At 41.4% G+C, this 20314-nt stretch overlaps 1 protein-coding gene across 2 annotated transcripts in view; it reads left to right on the forward strand.

The window, feature by feature from the left end:
• Positions 1–20314, forward strand: part of aclya (ATP citrate lyase a) — a 41651-nt gene that overhangs the window by 9754 nt on the left and 11583 nt on the right. For both annotated transcript variants that reach the window (XM_072693557.1, XM_072693556.1), the window contains 10 exons: positions 2821–2883; positions 3215–3405; positions 5403–5482; positions 8658–8788; positions 10945–11063; positions 13050–13186; positions 13843–13904; positions 14019–14136; positions 14997–15151; positions 19366–19459. In XM_072693557.1, coding sequence (XP_072549658.1) covers positions 2821–2883; positions 3215–3405; positions 5403–5482; positions 8658–8788; positions 10945–11063; positions 13050–13186; positions 13843–13904; positions 14019–14136; positions 14997–15151; positions 19366–19459 — 1150 coding nt within the window. The remainder of the gene's footprint in view (positions 1–2820; positions 2884–3214; positions 3406–5402; positions 5483–8657; positions 8789–10944; positions 11064–13049; positions 13187–13842; positions 13905–14018; positions 14137–14996; positions 15152–19365; positions 19460–20314) is intronic.

Raw genomic sequence — 20314 nt, forward strand, 5'->3', positions numbered from 1 at the left:
CAATTCCATCAGCAGCAGCAGCAGCAGCAGCAGCAGCAGCTCACCTGATTTACCATCATTAAGCTCTGATTTACTAAACCAGGTGTTGGATGATCACTATAAATAACTCTAGACTCCATGAGGAGAGCTTTGGATATGTTTTAATGAACACAGTGATGTAAAATCATGACTTTCTGTATGAATGTTATTAGTGTTTATTCTAATATCAGTGTTTTACTGAGGAAATAAACACTTACTGTCCAGATCAGCAGCTCTTTCATTCAAATTTTCACAGGAAGGTAAAACCTTTAGCTTTTACAGCCTTCCCTTTCTTCCCTTCCTCCTTAGCTCATTCACTGTATTACACTGTAGTGCTGTAATGTCTCTCTTGCTAAATTGGCTCTTGTCCCTGGAGGCTCTTAAATGGCTGCAGACTCCGTTCTCAGCTTTTCATTTTCCCCCCTCGTTATCTTCCCTCCCTCTCTCTGAAATGTCACCTCTCCTCGCTGCTTTTCTCCTGTTGATTTATATCTGGAGCCCTCTTGCTCCACTGTTGTGACTGCACAGGAAATGAGATTGGTGTGTGTGTGTGTGTGTGTATGTGTGTGTTTGAAAGCCACTTGCAGTGACAGCCATTTAATATTTCCCTGAAGCCTTGAGCCTTTAGGTCCAGTCTTTAAGCTTGTGTTTTGGCGTGTCACTTTCCGTTCATGTGCTACTGAGAAACACAAAGACAGACATATGTGCTTCCCACACATTCTATATGTCCAACAGTGTGCAAAGACGAATCCAAAATCAAGGATATTAAAAAGGGGTTAAATCCCTATTTGCAGCAATAACAGCCTCTACTGTTCTGGGGTGCATTTCCTCTAGAAGCTGGGAGGATCTGATTGCAATCAGCCACAAGAGCATCTGTAAGGTGAGGTACTGATGTTGGATGATTAGTTCTGGATAACAAACACCACTCCACAGCTCAGGTTGCTCTACAGCCTAATGCTCTGGGCAGTTTTTACCCCCATAGCGGATGCTTGGCATTTTGCATAGTGACCTTAGGATTGTCATACACTGTGGTCCAAAGCATCCCATTCTATTGTGCTTTCCTGATGAGAAAAGGGGGTTATACAAGCTGTAAACCTTAAACTGGGAGGGTCCTTTCATTAGAAGGGGTGTCTGGAGACATTGCGTATCAATCCACTTGTCTTGTCACCTGTCTGCCTACACTATGCGTACAAAAGTGTCCAGACACTCCTTTTAATGAGTGAGTTCTGCACTCATTACTGAAGCAGGCATTTAGCTGCGCATGCACTGCTTGTTTAATCACAATACAAAAGCATTGGCAATATTACAGAACACTCTGGACCAGCCGTGCATACCGTCCAGTTGATAGAGGGGTATAAAACCCTGCAGCACTTGGCTGTGGAGCAGTGAAACAGACTTCTCTAGTGCTGGAGCTCTAGCCATTACCTTGGGATAAGTCCATCCATCATTAGTACTTGACCTCACTAATGCTCTCATGGCTGAATGCCATCAAATTATCACAGCAGTGTTTCATAATGATACCATATCAGATATCATATCAGGCAGTACAGTTTTATATGGCAAAATATTAAACAAACTGTAATCCTTTAATTCAGTGTTTTGGCAAATGTAAATAATCAATTATGATTCAGTTTTAACTCTTTTTTATTTAAAATAAAATAAATCTTATATATATATATATATATATATTATTTTTTAAAAGTGACAATTAAAATTATGAATCATATTTGATTATTTAAAGAAAAAATGCTTAATATGAAGGTCTTCATATTAAAGCAGTGCGTTCATCACAGTATTACAGTCCACCTATAAGAATCTAACTGAAATAGTTACTGAAAACATCAAACACAGTCATTAACCTCCTCAAATCAGTGCCAAAACTGATCTCCTGTAATATTGGGATTTCTCAGTGTTGTTATGATCTAAAAGTATAAATATACTTCACACATAAGTCACTTTGTTGTTACTGATGAAACATGGATGAGCAGCATTAATAATTGTATTTATAATGATTCATTCTAAAAGCGTGTGCACACTGAATCACAGTGCATCCAAAAATAAGGGTAGCACGGACATTCTTTAAATATTAATCAGATCATAATCTGGATTTCTGTTGTTATCTGATTAGTCAACTGGTCATGTAAATGGAATACTCCAGTTTCTTAGCTCGGAGTGAGATCTAGGACTCTGATGAAGAAATTCCATTAAGAGATCTAGATTTTACCTTACTATCATATTTTTCAGCACATGTATACACTTTCAGTTTTCTCATTTAGAAGAAAGCTTGTCTCTGTCTTTGCAGCAGTATAGAGAAAGCTGTACGAATGGCAGCATTGCTTACTATTAGAAAATGTGAAAACGAAGATCCATCTTTGCTGGTAAAGTGGATCCATTTTTACAAAAAGCTGCAGAAAGTTAGAAATCTTACATCACATGCTTTTGTGAGACTATTGGCTGCTTACAAAGTAGAAATGCGATTACTGACTGACTCATGTAAACAGGCAGAGTTTTCCCATTATCTGATTACCCAGTACGTGTAAATGCGTCGATCAGATTACTGACAAAAACATGATTTTTGCAGTTATGTGATTATTAAGTGCATGTAAACACAATCAGACATGCTGTTAAAATGTGCTGCACGTCTATGTTGGGCAGCACATTTTACCAGCATGTCTGATTGTGTTTACATGCACTACTGGGGGCGGATTTTAATGAGTTAAACAGAAGAAGGACAAAGACTCTGACTGGATTCTGATCTTAATCTCAGCTGATGACTAACCCATTTCTCTTTGTTTCTCTCAGGTGGGGAAGGCTAAAGGCATCCTGAAGAACTTCCTCATAGAGCCTTTTGTTGCCCATAAGCAGGTAAAGCCCAGGGTTAATCTGCATGAAAGAGAATGTGAAATGAGCTACTGAGAACTTAGCCTTAGGATGATTTCCCAAGAAGCTGTGAGTAGCTCTGCTGTTTTAGCATATTTAAATGGAAGAGCCAGGCCCTTCTTCTGAAGAGCTGAGTTGATGTGTAAATGTAAATGTGCTGCTGTGAAATCACATTTTCCATCAAACAGCCAGAGAGTCAAGACGTTCCCCACCTGGGAAACTTAGAGAAGTTCCCCACCTGGGAAACTTAGGGAAAATTAGACCCTAGTTGACCACCCATGTTCACCCATGTCTGTCTGTCTGTCTGTCTTTGCAGGAGGAGGAATTTTACGTGTGTATTTACGCAGCACGTGAGGGTGATTACGTGCTGTTTCATCATGAGGGTGGTGTTGATGTCGGTGATGTCGACTCTAAAGCTCAGAAGCTGCTGGTGGGTGTGGACGAGAAGCTCCAGCCAGATTCCGTCAAACAAAAGCTGCTCACACACGTCCCCGCCGACAAAAAAGAGTGAGTGTGAGAGCAGGGGGAGATGAGATAGGGGCAGGGTTGTAACAGTGCACAGAAGTCATGGTTCGATTCCCACCACTTTTTGGAGCTCACGGTTTGGTACAAGTCCTGTACAGTTCGGTACACCCCCCCCCCTCCCCCTCTAAAGGCTAGCCTAGGTTTCTTTTAATTGACTTTGAACAGACAGTCGTGCAGGTCACAGTTTGTCCCACCTAGTGTGGTATAGTGCCCCCCACCACACATAAAATACTGACTCATCACTGTTGTCCGATCCACCATGACTTTATCAGTTAAATTGGAACACAGTGATGATGCCGTGGGCTCGTACTAGATCCTTTGGTTCTTAAAAGAGAGAAGCGATGACTAAGGAAATATAAATAAGTAAGACAGAAGTGGAAGGAGGGAAAGAGGGACGATGCTGTCATACACTTTCACTTAGGGGTGGGAGTGGAGGTGGTGGTGGTGTGGGGGAGGAGTCCATTAGACAAATGAAACTCTCTCTCTCTTCGATGTACCTTACTGTTATTCTGATCACGTTTCGGCTGCCTCTTAGTTAGATGAGACACACATACACACACACATACACAAAGAAGCACACACCTCTTTCTGGCTGTACTCACTGTCTTGGCTGACATTGAGTTTGACAGTGCGATAGTCTGGCCATCATTCAGGACAGTCTGTCTTTTATTCTTACCTTTTCTTTCTGTCTTTTTTTCTTTTTCTTTCTTCCATTCTATCTTTTTTCCTTTCTTTCTGTTCTTACTTTCTTTTTCTCTTTCTTTCTTTTCCTATTTTTATGTATTTCTTCATTCTTTCCTCTGTGGGCGGCTGTCAGTTGCTGTTGTCTGCCCTGAAAAAGTCTCTCAGGAGGGAAATGGACCAATAGGAACAAAATGCCACTTAGAACAGTAGACAAACACAGCTATTCTCAAACACACACACACACACACACACATACACACACACTGAAACTAATGCACTCCTCAGGCTCATGTTCCCATAGTCACTCTCCTTATATAAGAAAAGGCAGTGTTCTTTAAAATAAAATGTACATGTTCTTTTTCTGCTTGTCCCTTATTTACATTCATTTGTTTTTCGTTTTCCATAATTATCTTATATTTCCTCCCTTCTTTTTCTCTTTCCACCCCTCCCAGTAGTAACTCAGACTGTCATCTCTTCATCCTCTAGTGTAAGGCTGGCTCTCTGAGGCGTGGAGAGACAGTCTGTGTCCACGAGGGACAAAACAAACTGTTTCTTTTTGCATTTTCCAGGAACTGCTTTTTGCTCACTCACTTTCTCTGATTCACCCCAAAACCAAATGTTCCCCTCATCTCCACCTCTCTCCACTAGACTGAACCCCAGCTGTTCCAGCTCAACTACAAGACTGCAGTCAGAAATCTAAGAGCATCTCTTTTACAAAAATGGCTCTTTATGGACCTTCTAGTCCATGCAGAGAAGAATAGCTCATAGAAAAGGACTCCCTGGAGCAGATAAACATGAATCTATTGCTGCCTAATGCCAGGTGTGGGCTAGATGGGTATAAAGCCCCCCAGCATTGAGCTGTGGAGCATTGGAACTACTGTGTTCTCTGGAATGATGGATGGTGCGCCATCTAATACTTTTGGGATGAGCTGGGGAGTTGGGGATGAGGTGGGGTGGTGATTATCCAACATCCTGACCCCACTAATGCTCTTGTCATTGAATGCAATCAAATCCTCACAGCAGTGCTCCAAAATATAGTAGAAATCTTTCTTCCCTGGACACTAGAGACAGTTCTAAAAATGCAGTATAAACTCTTTAATACCCTTAATTTTGGAGGAAACAATGAATGAGCAGGTGTCCCAATACTTTTGTCCGTATGGTGTAATGCAGGTGAGCTGCTCGTGTAAATGAACTATTCAGTACAGTAGCTGAAGTTCACACTTGCATGCTTACCTTCAGGCTCCTCTGTATGTCTCTGTTACTGCACTGAAGTGTGTGTCTGTGTTCATGTGCAGGGTGCTGACCAGTTTCCTGGTGGGCTTGTTTAACCTGTATGAGGACCTATACTTCACCTACCTGGAGATCAACCCTCTGGGTGAGTCACCATTATAACCAGTTCTACTTTGCCTTTCACTTTTTCCATCTTTCACAACACCTGCAGCAGTGTTTCCCAATCACTGACCTGGAAAAACAACTTCCAGAGCATTGTGAAACTCCTCACAGTCGATGAGCAGCAGTTAGATTGTAGGGCCGGTCTAGAGCTGTAAAGTTCACTACATGAAAAACAACACAGTTCTGAGTAGATTTACCCCTCTGTTTTTTCTTAGACACAGAAATGTAGATGGTTTTACAGTAGGGCAGCTGTGTAACTGCAGGTTAGAGCTCCCCCTATGTCATGGTGGGAGGCCTTCCTTTTCTCAGACACCTGACCGTGGAGGGCTCTGTACAAGCAGGCAGTTACATAGCTGCCCTACTCTAGAGCAGTAAAACCATCTACATTTCTGTGTCTAAGAAAAAACAGAGGGGTAAATCAGAATTGTGTTTTAATGCAGTGTAAATTCACAGCTCAAGCTAACTGCTGCTCAAGTGTGTGGAGGTCATCAGTTCAAATCCTAGCAGGGGCTCAATGCTCTATTGTCAAAAGCCTCCCAGTCAGGAGATGTCATGTGTTAGGGGGAGTTCTAACCTGCAGATGGGAATAAACAGTGAACAGGTCGAGGGGGCGGAGCCACAGGCAAAACATATTACACAGTATTTAATTTCAGCTGCAGGTCTTTTACTCATGTTTTTGAGGCTCAACTCAATATGTATTGTTGACCAAACTGAGATGCAGAAGTACAAAATGTGAGTTAGGAGAACGTTTGACTAAACTCAGAAAACTCTTTGTAATCAATTACTTTTACAAAAAAATACAAAACAAATTACAAAAATGACAAAAAAATGAATGGTGTTTTCATAGCTTTTGATTCTGAAGAGAAACATAACTCTAATAACACTTTATAATGGTTCTAGAGCGGTTCTATTTGTAGAAAACTCAAATTTGACAGTAAGTTTGACAGTAATTGAGTGAAATGAATAAATACGTTATATTTTCCACCCTGTTATCTTAAACCATGGACAAAGGGGCACAAACCAAATAAGCAAAATATAACAGCATCCTCACATTGCAGCTGCAGTAGCTGAAAGTACCTAATGTTCTGAATAAGATGCTCCATATGTGCATTATTAAGTTAAATACATGCCAGTGCTGAATCAAAGCACATGAAGAAAGGGAGTGTATGATTAGTAGTCCTGAGAGAGAGTGGGGCTTAATTTGATTTGGATGGCTAAGAGGGATAACTTATTAAATGATGAGGCGGTTTGTGTGTGTGTGTGTTTGTAGTAATTAGCCATTGGTGTGTGCCCTGTAGCATCTGTTTTTCTGTTTCCTTCTTTTACTTTGATGTTCCATTCCAAATAAATATACATCATTGAATAAAGCTTGAACCACACCACACACACTCACACACACACACACACACACACACACAAATAAATATATATATATGGGTGTCTGAAAATATCAGTATATCAAAGTATTTGGATATTATGTTTTACAATGCTGTATCAGTTCTCAAAAACACAGTATTGATTATTAATTAATAGTTAAAAATTGTGTTGTGTTTAAACCCTGACTAATAGATAGCAGTGTTGTACTTGGTCTTCAGATCCCACTGTTCTGATTGGACAAAAAGTTAACTTTTATGATGAAGTATTTTCACACTATGACAGTTTTCTTAAAATTTGATTTTAAAAATGACAATATATCGTCTTAAAGGCTTAAAGTATTTATACAGTATTGCGGTATATTCCAATATATTGAATCGGAACCCCGATTATCATGATATGTATTGTATGTTCCAATACATTGCCTTAAGATAAAGTTGTTGTTTTGGAGATATGAGGTTTTTGTGGGACATTGCATATATAAATATATATAACATTTCTTCCCTGCAAAATGGCAACTTTACAGGAGAAGGAAAAAAACTTTTTACATTTTAATGGAAGTGTCAAATGTCAGTTTTATTATATAGTCATTTCTTGGAGCATTTCTACTGGTCCATTCATCATGGACTTTTTGAACAATGTAAAGAACAACTGCCAGATTCACATCATGTTAAAAAGTCTAAAACTATCAAAATGGAGATGCATAGTTTTTGCGGGACAGCTGCAAAATATACACACACAAAGGGCAAAAACCCTCAGGATCCCCCTGCATAGTCTCTGTGTGCTACTGCTGTGTTATCCACAGTGTTCTGACACACTGCTCTCTGCACACACACACACACACACACACACACACACACACACACTGATCATGCTGAACAGGCGTGCTTTGTAAGCAGCGATTCGACAAACATTGACTGAATGCTGAGTCACCTGGGCATTATCCAATCACGTCCAGCTCACTCAGACAGAGAGAGCAGGCTGATACAGAGACAAACAGCATGATACACTGGCATGACTGCACTGCCAATAATAAAAATAATAATAATAATAACTTTACAGGGACATTCAAACATAAAGAAATGTGAGATGTGAGAAAAAACAAAAAAAGAGAGAGAGAAGAAAAATATATCGATAAATGACTATAAATGTTGAGGAAGAGTAACTGATGTGGCTGTGTATATATATATATATATAATGAAAAAGCTGCTGATCTGGGCAGTAAGTGTTTATTTCCACAGTAAAACACTGATATTAGAATAAACACTAATAACATTCATACAGAAAGTCGTGATTTTACATCACTGTGTTCATTAAAACATATCCAAAGCTCTCCTCATGGAGTCTAGAGTTATTTATAGTGATCATCCAACACCTGGTTTAGTAAATCAGAGCTTAATGATGGTAAATCAGGTGAGCTGCTGCTGCTGCTGCTGCTGCTGATGGTATTGAACACGTCCACGCTGTGCTGGCTAGACTGGGGGGCGTCCAGAAGAAACCTGGAGGAACCAAGCTCTGTTCTTCAGACTAGCTCAGAAGATCTCAGCTACTTTCTTCAGAATGAGAAGCTCTTGCACCTTTTTACTGGATTTATGTTCACCTAAATCTGTTCTAATGAGATCTGGAGCTTCTACAGTAAAAACCGTCTTACTGCTGAGAGAGTTGTGTGTATGTCAAAATGTCATGATTAATGGGCCAATTCAAATCCAAAATTACTTAATAAAGTTTATAAAGTTGCCATTTTGGAGATATATATACCCTTCTCTCTCATTCTTATCTTACAGTGGTGACTAAGAGTGGAGTGTATGTATTGGACATGGCTGCTAAGATTGATGCTACAGCTGACTACCTGTGTAAAGCTAAATGGGGTGATGTGGAGTTTCCCCCTCCATTCGGCAGAGAGGCCTATCCTGAGGTAGGACCAACTCAAATACACATGCACACACGCACATACACACACACACAGGGCACACATTGTACTAACTAAGAGTGTATGTGTATACTGCATTAGAATTATTACAGGGCCTAAAAAGTATTGATTCCAGCCACTCAGCATCTTCCTCTTTCAACATCTGTCTGACTCAAGCTAACCACCCTGAGTGTTTATGTATTTTCACTTTGTCTTACAAAGAAATATGATTTGAATGTTTAGGGAAAAGCACTGCTTCATGAGGAATTCACAGAGGCACCTGTTGCTGTGTTAGTGCATGTGGGTAAAGGGCCATTGCTGGTGGACTGGCTCACTAAGTGGTAGAAGGAAGAAGTGTGTGCTGTATAGAGTGTGTAGGTGTGATGAGATTGAGCTGTCCATGGGGCTGCTGTAGAACTCAGTGATGTATGATACCCTTTTCGCCCGCTGGAGGGTCATGGTGTTTTATTGGCCTCTGTAAGTGCATGAATTCTCATTTTGGCAGTATTTGGGGAAGCAGTGACAGACTGACAGGATTAATTGGGCTTTCAGTTTACACACAAACACAGACACACACACACATACATAGTAAATGAGGTTCTGCTTATGTATCAGACAGAGGAGTGTTGTGCCAGATGGATGGGTGGGTAAGCTTGCCTTTGATTGGCCGAGGCGTCTCAGACTGTGCAGCTGTGTCTCTTGCTATTATTCATGTGGGGGGGGGGGGGGGGGCGTTTATGATTCTCTCTGCTGTGTCTAGTTCTAAGTTTTATGTTCTATCCAGTTGAGTCCAACCGATATTAGTCAAACCCCTATCACTTTTGAGGGGCTAACAGTTGTATTATTTGACACTTGTTTTTTATGCAATATTCATAATTAGTGGAGTAATTTGGCTAAAAATCAAATGAGCATGATTTATCACCTACCCCAGATGCAGTTGATCAGCCAAAACATGTTTGATATCTTACATATCCCTTTTTGGAGATGATAGGCTAATGTCGCTAAAAAATACTAGGCTCGGACTGTCACCAATCTCCTCTTTATAAACACATGCCCTCTAATTTTCACTCTGTTTTTATAACCAGACTCCGATCCTCATCCTGTGCATTCTTCATTCACATTCTTAAATGTTTAATTTTCTATATATTCAATGTGTACAGTTATATCCCTTGTCTGTATAAGCCGATCAGCCATAACATTAGCTAGTATATTGAGAAACACTGATTATCTTCATCCTCAGTGGCTTCATTTCTCAGGGGGTGGGATCTACATATCAGGCAGAAAGTGAACAACATGAAGTTGATGATGTGTTTAAAGCAGGAAAAATGGGGAGGCATCAGAATCTGAGCCACAGGTCAAACTGTGATGTCTAGACGACAGAACATCTCCAAAACACCCTCACAACTTACGGGACTTAAAGAATCTGCTGCTAATGTATTGGTAACACCTTCAGAGATCTTGTGGAGTCCATGCCTTTGAATGGTCACCTCTGTTGTGGCGGCACTAGGGGGGTCCACTCAATATTACGCAGATGGTACTAATGTTATGGCTGATCTGTGTATATTTTATTGTATATTGTTAAGTTTGTGATTTTGATATTTTTATCCAATCCTCTCTTTTTATCTTGATTTTTGTGTGACCGGACAGCCATGAAAGCATTTCCCTGCTGGCTGTACCATGTATGACTGTGCAAGTCATAGCATATTATTGCTGACACAGATGTGCAAATGCACACACATACACACAGCTTGTCTAGTCCCTGTCTTGTACTGCCAATAGAATAGGACTCTCTGGAGCAGATCAACATGAACCTATTGGCACCATGTCTAATGCCAGACGTGGGCTAGAGGGGTATAAAGCCCCCCAGCATTAAGCTGTGGAGCAGTGGGACTGTGTTCTCTGGAACGATGGATGGTGCTTCATCCAGTACGTTTGAGCTGAGTTGAGGAGGTGGGCATGAGGTACGGTGGTGATCATCCAACATCCTGACCTCAGTAATTCTCATGTCACTCATTCAAATCCTCACAGCAATGCCTCAAAATCTAGTAGACACAGTACAGTAGACACAATTACTCCAATAAAAGCAGGATAAACTCGGAAGAAACAATGAATGAGCAGGTGTCCCAATACTTTTGTCCAAAGAGTGTTTTGTTCCCCAACAGGAGGCATATATAGCAGATTTGGACGCTAAAAGTGGTGCCAGTTTGAAGCTCACTCTTCTTAATCCCCGGGGACGCATCTGGACTATGGTGGCAGGGGGTGGAGCTTCAGTCGTGTACAGGTACTGAGCCAATCAGATTTCTTCATTACACACATTTGTCTATAAATGATATATGTGGTCTTTAAATGATTTTACATATTAAATATTACATAATCTTACAGTATGAATGTATGGATGTTTGAGTGGATTAACTCTTATTGGTGTAAAAACGCCTCAGGTATGCATGGTGTTTATGAACCTGTTAAGTGTGGTTAAGGTGAGGCTCTTTGCGAGGGCTTTGTTGTATTGTGCTGTTCATGGAGATTTCTGCACAGTAGAAACTGTGTGTGTAGTCTTATATTTCATTAGCTCAGAAATGGCAGTGGTGGCTGTGTGGCAGATGCTGGTACTCATTAGCTGTGAGGGCTGAATTACATTAGCCAGTGCATGCCTGAGAAAGCTGTCTGGAGGAATGAGTTCTGGGCTTGTTACACCAACACTACCTCTCCCCGTCTGTCAAAAGATGGGACCGGAGAGTGTGGTGGGACTTATTAAGGTGTACTGCCATGTGTGTGTGTGTGTGTGTGTGGTGTCATCTCACAGGAACCCTCACTTTACCTTGATGTGTTTACTCGGTTATGAGGAAAGTTAATTGGCATGAAAACTGTGAGAAATGTGTGCATGAGTGTATGGCAGTGTATGTGTGTGTGTGTTGCATTAGGTATGACTGCAAACCTCTTTAGCTGCACTACCCTCAGGACACTTTCTGGCTAATCTAAACAGTTATATTGTTTTTAGATGGTTATAAACTGGCAGAAAAAATTATTTGATTGTTATTGACTTTGAAAATGAGCATATCATTGTTACCAGGACAATTACCAAATCCTCCCTATCTCTAGCAATGCCCCCAACATTATGAGGGTGAAGACTAGCACATCTCCTCCAACACATGTGAAGTCAGCCACCGCCTCTTTTCGAACTGTTGCTAATGCAGCATTGCTAGGTAGCCAGCATGCTCTGAGGAAAACATGGTTCCCCAGCCCTGATACAACAGCTAGCAGATGGGAGGGTTTTGGGGAGGAAGTGCCATCAACCCACTCCTGAGAGAGCAAGACCAATTGTGCTCTCCCAGACTATGTCTGCTGATGGCAAGCAGTATGACCCAGCAATCCTCAGGTCATAGTTGCAGCACCTTAGTGGGACTGTATGATTTGTGTAGTATTACAATGATTAAATTTGGACGCTTTCTCATCAGCTTGTGTCAGTTTTTACCACTCTCTGTTTATCTGTGGGTGGGGGGCCTTTTCCCAATTTGCTTCTTGCCCACTAACTGCCCACTAAGTCCCCTACTGTCACAACCAGTGGTACCAAGCTGGAAGAATGAAGTATGAGCATAAATGTCCTGTCTTCAAGACATGTGAAGCCAACCTAATCTTTTCTGTCTACTAGGGATGCACCGATCGGATTGGACCGATCGGTCCCGATATTAGCTAAATTAGTTGGATCAGGTATCGGATAATTAGACCGAGTTATAGAACGGATCCTTTCACTTTAATTTGTTGGTGTGAGACTTCACTAAATGTGCAAATAAATAAATGACAAATGGCAGTTTGGTACATTTATATCTGTATGTTAATTTGTTATATTATATAAAGTAATGTTTAAGTCAATCCCGATGCCTTAAGTCTCTCCCACAGTGTGAGGTATATGGTTTATTAATTCAGGAATGTACTGGACTGGTATTGGGTATCGACCGATATGCAAAGTTTATGTATCGTATCGGTATCGGAACTGAAAAACCTGGATCGGTCCATCCCTACTGTCTACCACTAGCAGCATCATTGGACAGCTCAACACTTGGAGGAGAACGCTAACTGCCTGTAGCATCATCTAGCAGATACCCAAGTTCATTAGCATCACACTAGAGTGATGAGGGATAGTCATGGACTCCTGGCTACAAATGGCTGCACATTTTTGGATAATATATTTTCGACCCCCTGATGATAAGACCAAGGTTTAGACAGTTATTTAACCTAAGTTTAACCGACTGACTTTTTGTCTCCATAGTGACACGATCTGTGACCTGGGCGGAGTCGATGAGCTGGCTAATTATGGAGAGTACTCAGGTGCTCCCAGTGAACAGCAGACATATGACTACGCCAAGACCATCCTGTCCCTCATGACCCGAGAGAAACATCGAGATGGTATGTCCTAATGGTGTCCACCTAAATGGGCACCGTGAGCTATATTCACATCGATCTGATTTTTTGGCCTAAATGCTTTAACTTTAAGGAGAATGGCTCATGTTTTAGGGAGACCATATGTCCACATGTCCTCATTTTATGATGTAAAAAAATGCGTCCAGTCCGGATTTCAAAATTGTGTAAAATGTCCAGAAAATAGAATTCAGTCATTTTTATTAATTGACTTTATTATTTTTTTATTATTATTTTATATTGAGATAAAAACATAAAATTGTGGTTAAACTGCCTTCCACATACTCACACACACTGCAACGGCCCTACAAATTAGACCTACTTAAAACCCCCAGCCACAACATCCTAACCTCAGTGGCTGCCCGTTTGCCCACAGTGTCCTCTTTTTTTAAAAAACAAATTATGGTCAACTTGGACCGTGGATAACAATTGTGGGTTATAATGCTTAAATGTTTTGCTTGTGGGTCACTTCAGACCATAGGTGTGACACTAACTGACAGAAATGAGCTTCTCACAAACACAAATTTGATCTGACAAGGCAGACTAATTGAGAGCATTGAGCAATAAGGCTTGTAATACATAGCACAGCACCTGTGTGGTGTTCTACATGCACCAATCGACAAATTGTGTTTTTTTTCCTGTAGGGAAGGTGCTGATCATTGGGGGAAGCATCGCTAACTTCACCAATGTCGCCGCAACATTTAAGGTACAGAATGGAGGAACAACTCAAATCGAAAAGTAATGAAAATGTCCTCAAGTGTCATGATTTTACTAAACAACGTTGTCATTGTATGTGTATTTTGTGTGTGTGTGCGGCTAGGGTATCGTCAGGGCAATCAGAGACTTTCAGGAGCCTCTGAAGGAGCATGAGGTCTCTATCTTTGTGCGACGTGGTGGTCCAAACTATCAGGAGGGTCTGAGAGTGATGGGAGAAGTGGGTACGTCAACGTGTGTGCATGTCAACGTGTGTGCATGTCAGGGGGTGATTCTTTCATTTGGGGCTCTTTTTTACCATCTTAAACCTTTATAAGTTTAAAATTTAAGTAATATATAATTAATTAACAAATAATTATTAATAAATAAATTACAATAAAATTAATTATTTCAAGACAATGTTTCCCTTTGTCAACAGTGTAGAAATCCAGGTCATTACAATGTTGTTTTTTTATTATTTACTTTTTTCTGTATTCTCTAGAGCTTTGTACTGATGCATACAGTCAAATTGACTATTTTCATAAGTACTAAACAGTTAAAAAGATACTGATGGTGAAACTGAATACCTGACATTACCATTACAAGCAGATTTATGTCGTTAATGACGTGTTGCAGTAATGACAATTTTTACTTTTTTTCAGGAAGGAAAGACCCTAGGTCTAACACTACAGAACAGCTAGTATACGATACCATTTAAATACATATACATTTTGCATAAAGTAGAGTTGTAACAGTATGAATGGTAATGATGCTGAATAAACCTCCATAATCAGGAGGAATACATGTTTAATTTATTCACTTTTCCAGACATAAAAGTGTCACACCTCTCTAATGGCTGACATGTGCTCCCCTGTCAGTCTTTTTTCTGTGACATAAACAAGTGTTACCTTTTATATAAATCCTTACAGAAATCACAGGCTGGTGCGGTAATGACGGTAATGTTGGGGACAGTAATATATTGTTCAAAAATGTAGAAAAGTTGAATAGATATGAATGTAAAACATCAGTGGCAAACTCAGATTGTGCTTCTTGATTTTTATGAATTTTACATTGTGTGTGTGTGTGTGTGTGTGTGTGTGTGTAGGTAAAACCACAGGTATCCCTATCCATGTTTTTGGCACTGAGACCCACATGACAGCCATCGTTGGGATGGCTCTGGGCCATCGACCAATTGCCACTCAGCCACGCGTCGCTGCCCACACCGCCAACTTCCTGCTTAACACCAGCGGCAGCTCCTTGGTGTGTATGTGTGTGTGTGTATATATATATATTTTTTTGAGTATTTCAAATAGTAGAGTGCTGTAACTGCAGGTCTTCTGGGATGTTACTCAAGTCAAGTCAAGTCAAGTCAAATTTATTTGTACAGCGCTTTTTACAACTGTTGTCGTCACAAAGCAGCTTTACATAATTAGTACTTAATAAAGAACAGAGACAGAGAAGAAAGAAGGAATAACATGAAGCGTCAAAGACCCCCGTGAGCAAGCCAACGGCGACAGTGGCAAGGAAAAACTCCCTCAGAGCTGGAGGAAGAAACCTTGGGAGGAACCAAGACTCACAAGGGGGACCCATCCTCCTCTGGCCAGACTGTTTTAAACATTAATGATAAAAATTACCAAAGCAGATACAACAGAAAGTTAATAGTGGTGATATTAATAGTGTCAGACAGGCACGAGTCCATCTAGGTTTCAGTACGGCCACCAAACAGGCAGCAGCGGGCAGCAGCGGGTGAGCCATGGGTGGTGGCGGGTTGGGGGGGGACCCGCTGGCCGGACTGGTAGGTGGCAGCTGGTTAGATGCAGGTAGAGGGGACCTCAGCGGGCAATCTTCCTGCAGATCGGGCTGGGTGGTCATTTACTCTAAGAAGGTAAAGAGAGAAAAGTTAGTTCTAAGAGGAATTTTATGGAGTGCAGAGAATGTTGAGAATCAGCATCTGGGTATGTCTGACGACTCCGGCAGGTCTGATTATCACAGCATAATTAAAAGGAGAGAGCCAGAAGGTAACACGGACACGGGCGTACCCTGAGAACACCAGCATCTATCTGCTCCACCGTCAACAAACCTGAGTGATCGCGTGTAAGCAGCGAGACGACAGCTCCAGCATCTCAGTGTACATACAATTCCCTGGGTCCGTGAACCCCTGGACCTGCAGCCCTTATCTAAGAAACATATAAGTTTTCAGGTTAGATTTAAAGATTGAGACTGTGTCTGAGTCCCGAACATTATCTGGAAGGTTATTCCAGAGCTGGGGGGCTTTATAAGAAAAGGCTCTTCCCCCTGCTGAGGTTTTCTGAATTTTGGGAACGAGTAAGAGGCCAGCACCCTGAGATCTAAGTAGTCTTGATGGTTCGTAATATACTATAAGATCCTGCAGGTACTCAGGAGCGAGGCCATGTAGGGCTTTATATGTTAATAAAAGAATTTTGTATTCGATACGGAATTTAACTGGGAGCCAATGAAGTGCTGATAGAACTGGACTGATATGGTCAAATTTTCTAGTTTTAGTAAGGACCCTGGCTGCAGCATTTTGCACCAGCTGAAGTTTATTGAGGTTCCTGCTGGAACAACCTGACAGTAATGCGTTACAATAATCTAGCCTTGAGGTAATAAAAGCATGTACTAGCTTTTCTGCGTCTTGTAGTGATAAGGAGTTTCTTAGTTTGGAGATGTTCCTAAGCTGCATAAAGGCTGTTCTACTAATATTAGCTATATGTTGCTCAAATGATAAATCTGAGTCGAATGTGACGCCAAGATTTTTAGCTGCTAAACCAGGAATGATGGAAGAATCAGCCAAGTCTAACATTAAGTCTGATAGTTTATTTCTAGAGTCTTTTGGACCTAAAAGGAGAACTTCGGTTTTGTCACTGTTGAGGAGAAGGAAGTTATGTGACATCCAGAGTTTTATATCCTTTACACAGTCCTCCATTTTCTGTAATCTAAATTTATCGTCAGGTTTGGCTGATATATAGAGCTGTGTGTCATCTGCATAGAAATGGAAATTAACGCCATGTCTGCTTATAACTGAGCCCAGTGGTAACATGTATAATGTAAATAATAGTGGTCCTAAAATTGAGCCTTGCGGAACTCCATATCTTACTTCTGCATAGTTTGAAGATAAATCTTTTATTTTTACAAACTGGAAGCGTCCCGTTAGATATGATTGGAACCATGATAGGGCAGAATGGTGTAATAAAGAAAAACACAGTGAAACACCGTGTTGATATGGAGGCCGGCAGTAAATGTCCACACTGGTTGGAGCTGACAGAAAGGCTACAGTACCTCTGTGGTGAACGGAAAAGCATCTCAGAATGCAGAACACATCCAACCTTGAGGCGAATGAGCTACAACAGCAGAAGATCATGACAGACACTTCTGTCAGCCAAGAACATGAGGCTGAGGCTGCAGTGGGCACAGGCTCACCAACACTGGGCAGCTAAACACTGGAAAAATGCAGCCTGGTCTGATGACTCTCGATTTCTGCAGAGGCTCACAGATGCTAGGGTCAGATTTTGGCACCAATAGCTTGAATCAATGAACGGAACCTGTCAGCAGTCAAGCAGGCTGGAGGAGGTGATGTGATGCTATGGGGAATGGTTTCTTGACAGACTGTGGGCTCAGTCTTACCAATCAATCAACAGCCTGTTTGAGTATTGTTGCTGACCATGTGTTCCCCTTCATGACTACAATATCCCGTCTTCTCATGGCTACTCCCAGCATGATGATGCACCATGTCACAACAAAAGGTCATCTCAAACTGGATTCACGAACAGTCCAGTAGAAGACTTTTGGGATGTCGTCCACCGAGGGACTGGCAGCCTGAAGGTAATCCTACAAATCATGTGGTGATGTCAACGTGGACCAGAATCTCAATGGAATATTTCCAACATCTTGTGGAATCCATGCCACCAGGAATTAAAACTGCTTTGGGGGCAAAAGGAGGCTATACCCAGAATTAGTATAGTGTTCCTAATACATTTCTTGATCAATTTCAGTCAAAGAAGCAACCACCAACCAAGAGGTACCAGCCTTTGGTAGCTCTGATGGAAGACCCTGCTCACAGGTCCGGTTGCATACAAAGCCTTCCACACCAGTCATACTGCACTACTACATCTCTGTGCTTCAGAACAGTGCTTTTACTGGCAGTGCCCTCGAGGGGCAGTCAGTTTTCAGCAGGTCTCCTGGTTTGAAAAGCCAGTGTGTTGGCAGTAAGCCTTCCTGGAGCCTGCAGCGTGCCATTAGATGTGAGCTGAGCAGCTGAGCGTTCATTGAAGTGCATCCTCATTATTTCTGTTCCTCTTTCTTTCATTTCCTCTTATGAGAGTTCCTGAGTCGGTGCCCCAAAAGTGCCTGAATAAGGCAATGCTTTTGTGCACACTACTGTAGAATCACAGTTCTTGGTCGGGCTGCACAGTATATTGTTCCTTATTCGTCTTAACAATGTCAGCCTTTGCAGTATGGGTATCACATTGTGCGCAACATGCAACTGAACATCTAACCAGTCACTGAATGACTTAGTAAGTTAGTAAGTAAGTAATCTTATGCCATTTATGTCACCTTTTTTTTTTTAAGGAAAAAAGTGTGAGAACAATAAAATAGAAACTAAAATAGTAGAAATAATAAATAGTTAATGCATTCTGACCAATTATTAGATGTGGTTTGGGTGATTAGAAGGATTACAGCATCCGCTCTTCAATTACTAGGGTTCATTATTGTTGCTTTAGTATATGGGACGCTATAATGTAATCACAATATGCAGCATTCAGCTATTATGATTTGCACTATGAGACTATCAGAGTGTCGCTGGTTCGAATCCCGGGCCTGCTGCTAGCCATCAGCAGCCGAGGCCCCAGGAGAGCACACTTGGCCTTGCTCTCTCCAGGGTGCGTAGATGGCGTTCTCCCCCCACATTGCTTAGTTGCGTTGCTGGCTGTCACTGACGTCTGCAGGCTGGTGCGTTGGAGCCGGGTATGATGGTCCGCCCTCACTGGTGTCAAGGGCATTGCGTGCAACATAGGGGGAGATTACCTATGGGTTAGGTAATTGGCAGTCCAAACTGCAGAGAAAAGGGTGTGAAAATTAGATCAACTTTATTTCAAAAAGAAATAAATGATTGCAGGATTGTATTTTAGTCATCCCTTTCCATTCCTGAAGTGATCATTAGTTCCACCTCTTTTAGACATTTGACTTTTTTGACTAAGCTGGTTCTCCACTGCTGAGAATTGTTGGGAAAGTAGCCAGATGTGGCATCTGCTGTTTGTGTTGAGCAAGACGTCTGGTTGGCTTTCCTCTCCTTCTCTCTTCTAATACACTGAGGAAAAACAACACTGCCGCTGCAGTAATAGCTTCTACGTTTTTGTTTACATTATTAAAATAATATATTCTTCTCTCCCTCCTCTGCCTCTCGCTCTCTCTTTCTCTCTCTTTCTCTCTCTTTCTCTCTCGCTCGTGTTTTTCAGACCCCCAACTCCAGCAGGACTGCATCTTTTTCTGAGATGAAGTGTGGAGTGGGGTCTTCACCATCCAATCAGGCCAGACCAGGAGCTCCACCAGGTCAGCTATATACACTCACATTTCATAGAGTGGAGTGCACACTCCTGAACACGCTTGTTCATGCAAGTGTGAAAACAGGCTTTGTACTCCTCCTGCTGGCCACTAAGGGAATTAGTCTATATGTTCCTCAAACTTCCTCACTCTTATGGATTAAGGTGCTACACAGCATTCTTTAAGTAATGCCATAGAAGAACCATGTTTGGTTCCAAAAAGAGGTGTGAGCATGTAGAACCTTTACATTGGTAATGATGTTTTTTAGATAACCCATGCCCATGGGTTTTGTTCACAGGTTCCATGTTGGCCCCAAATGGGCCAGGAAGTGTTAAACATGGGGCCCATCTGGGTTGTACACTGGCACATAGGACAGGCTGCAACAATGGGGCCCATCTGGGAAGCCCAACACATGTGAAACCCCACTCAGAGCCCATGTCCACCTGGAACCCATCTAACCCAAATTCCACTCGTGAAACTCTGTTTTTCACGAATGCATCTCTTTTTAAAAATACTTTCTTATGGAACCAAACTAGAACCTTCTTTGGCATCACTCAGACAATCCTCTGTAACCCCTTTATTTTTAAGAGTGTCCTGTAGTTGCTGTGATGACATTGACCTTCAGACCTCTGCAGAGATTGGAAGGTTCTTGATGTCCAGATTTGTTCTGTAAACATTAGAAATGTCTTTTGGAAAAGTTCTCAGATATGATTCATTCATGATGCATGATGATGTTTTAAAGCTAAGCTTAAAGGCGTATTTCCCTTAAAGATAAATCAGATGTTCAGGGCTTGTTGAATAACCCATATTTTAAGTAGTACTGCTTGTCCTTGTCTGGTTTTGTCTAAATGACCTTGCTGTCGG

This window comes from Salminus brasiliensis, chromosome 12 (genome assembly GCF_030463535.1).
Source record: "Salminus brasiliensis chromosome 12, fSalBra1.hap2, whole genome shotgun sequence".
NCBI lineage: Eukaryota > Metazoa > Chordata > Actinopteri > Characiformes > Bryconidae > Salminus > Salminus brasiliensis.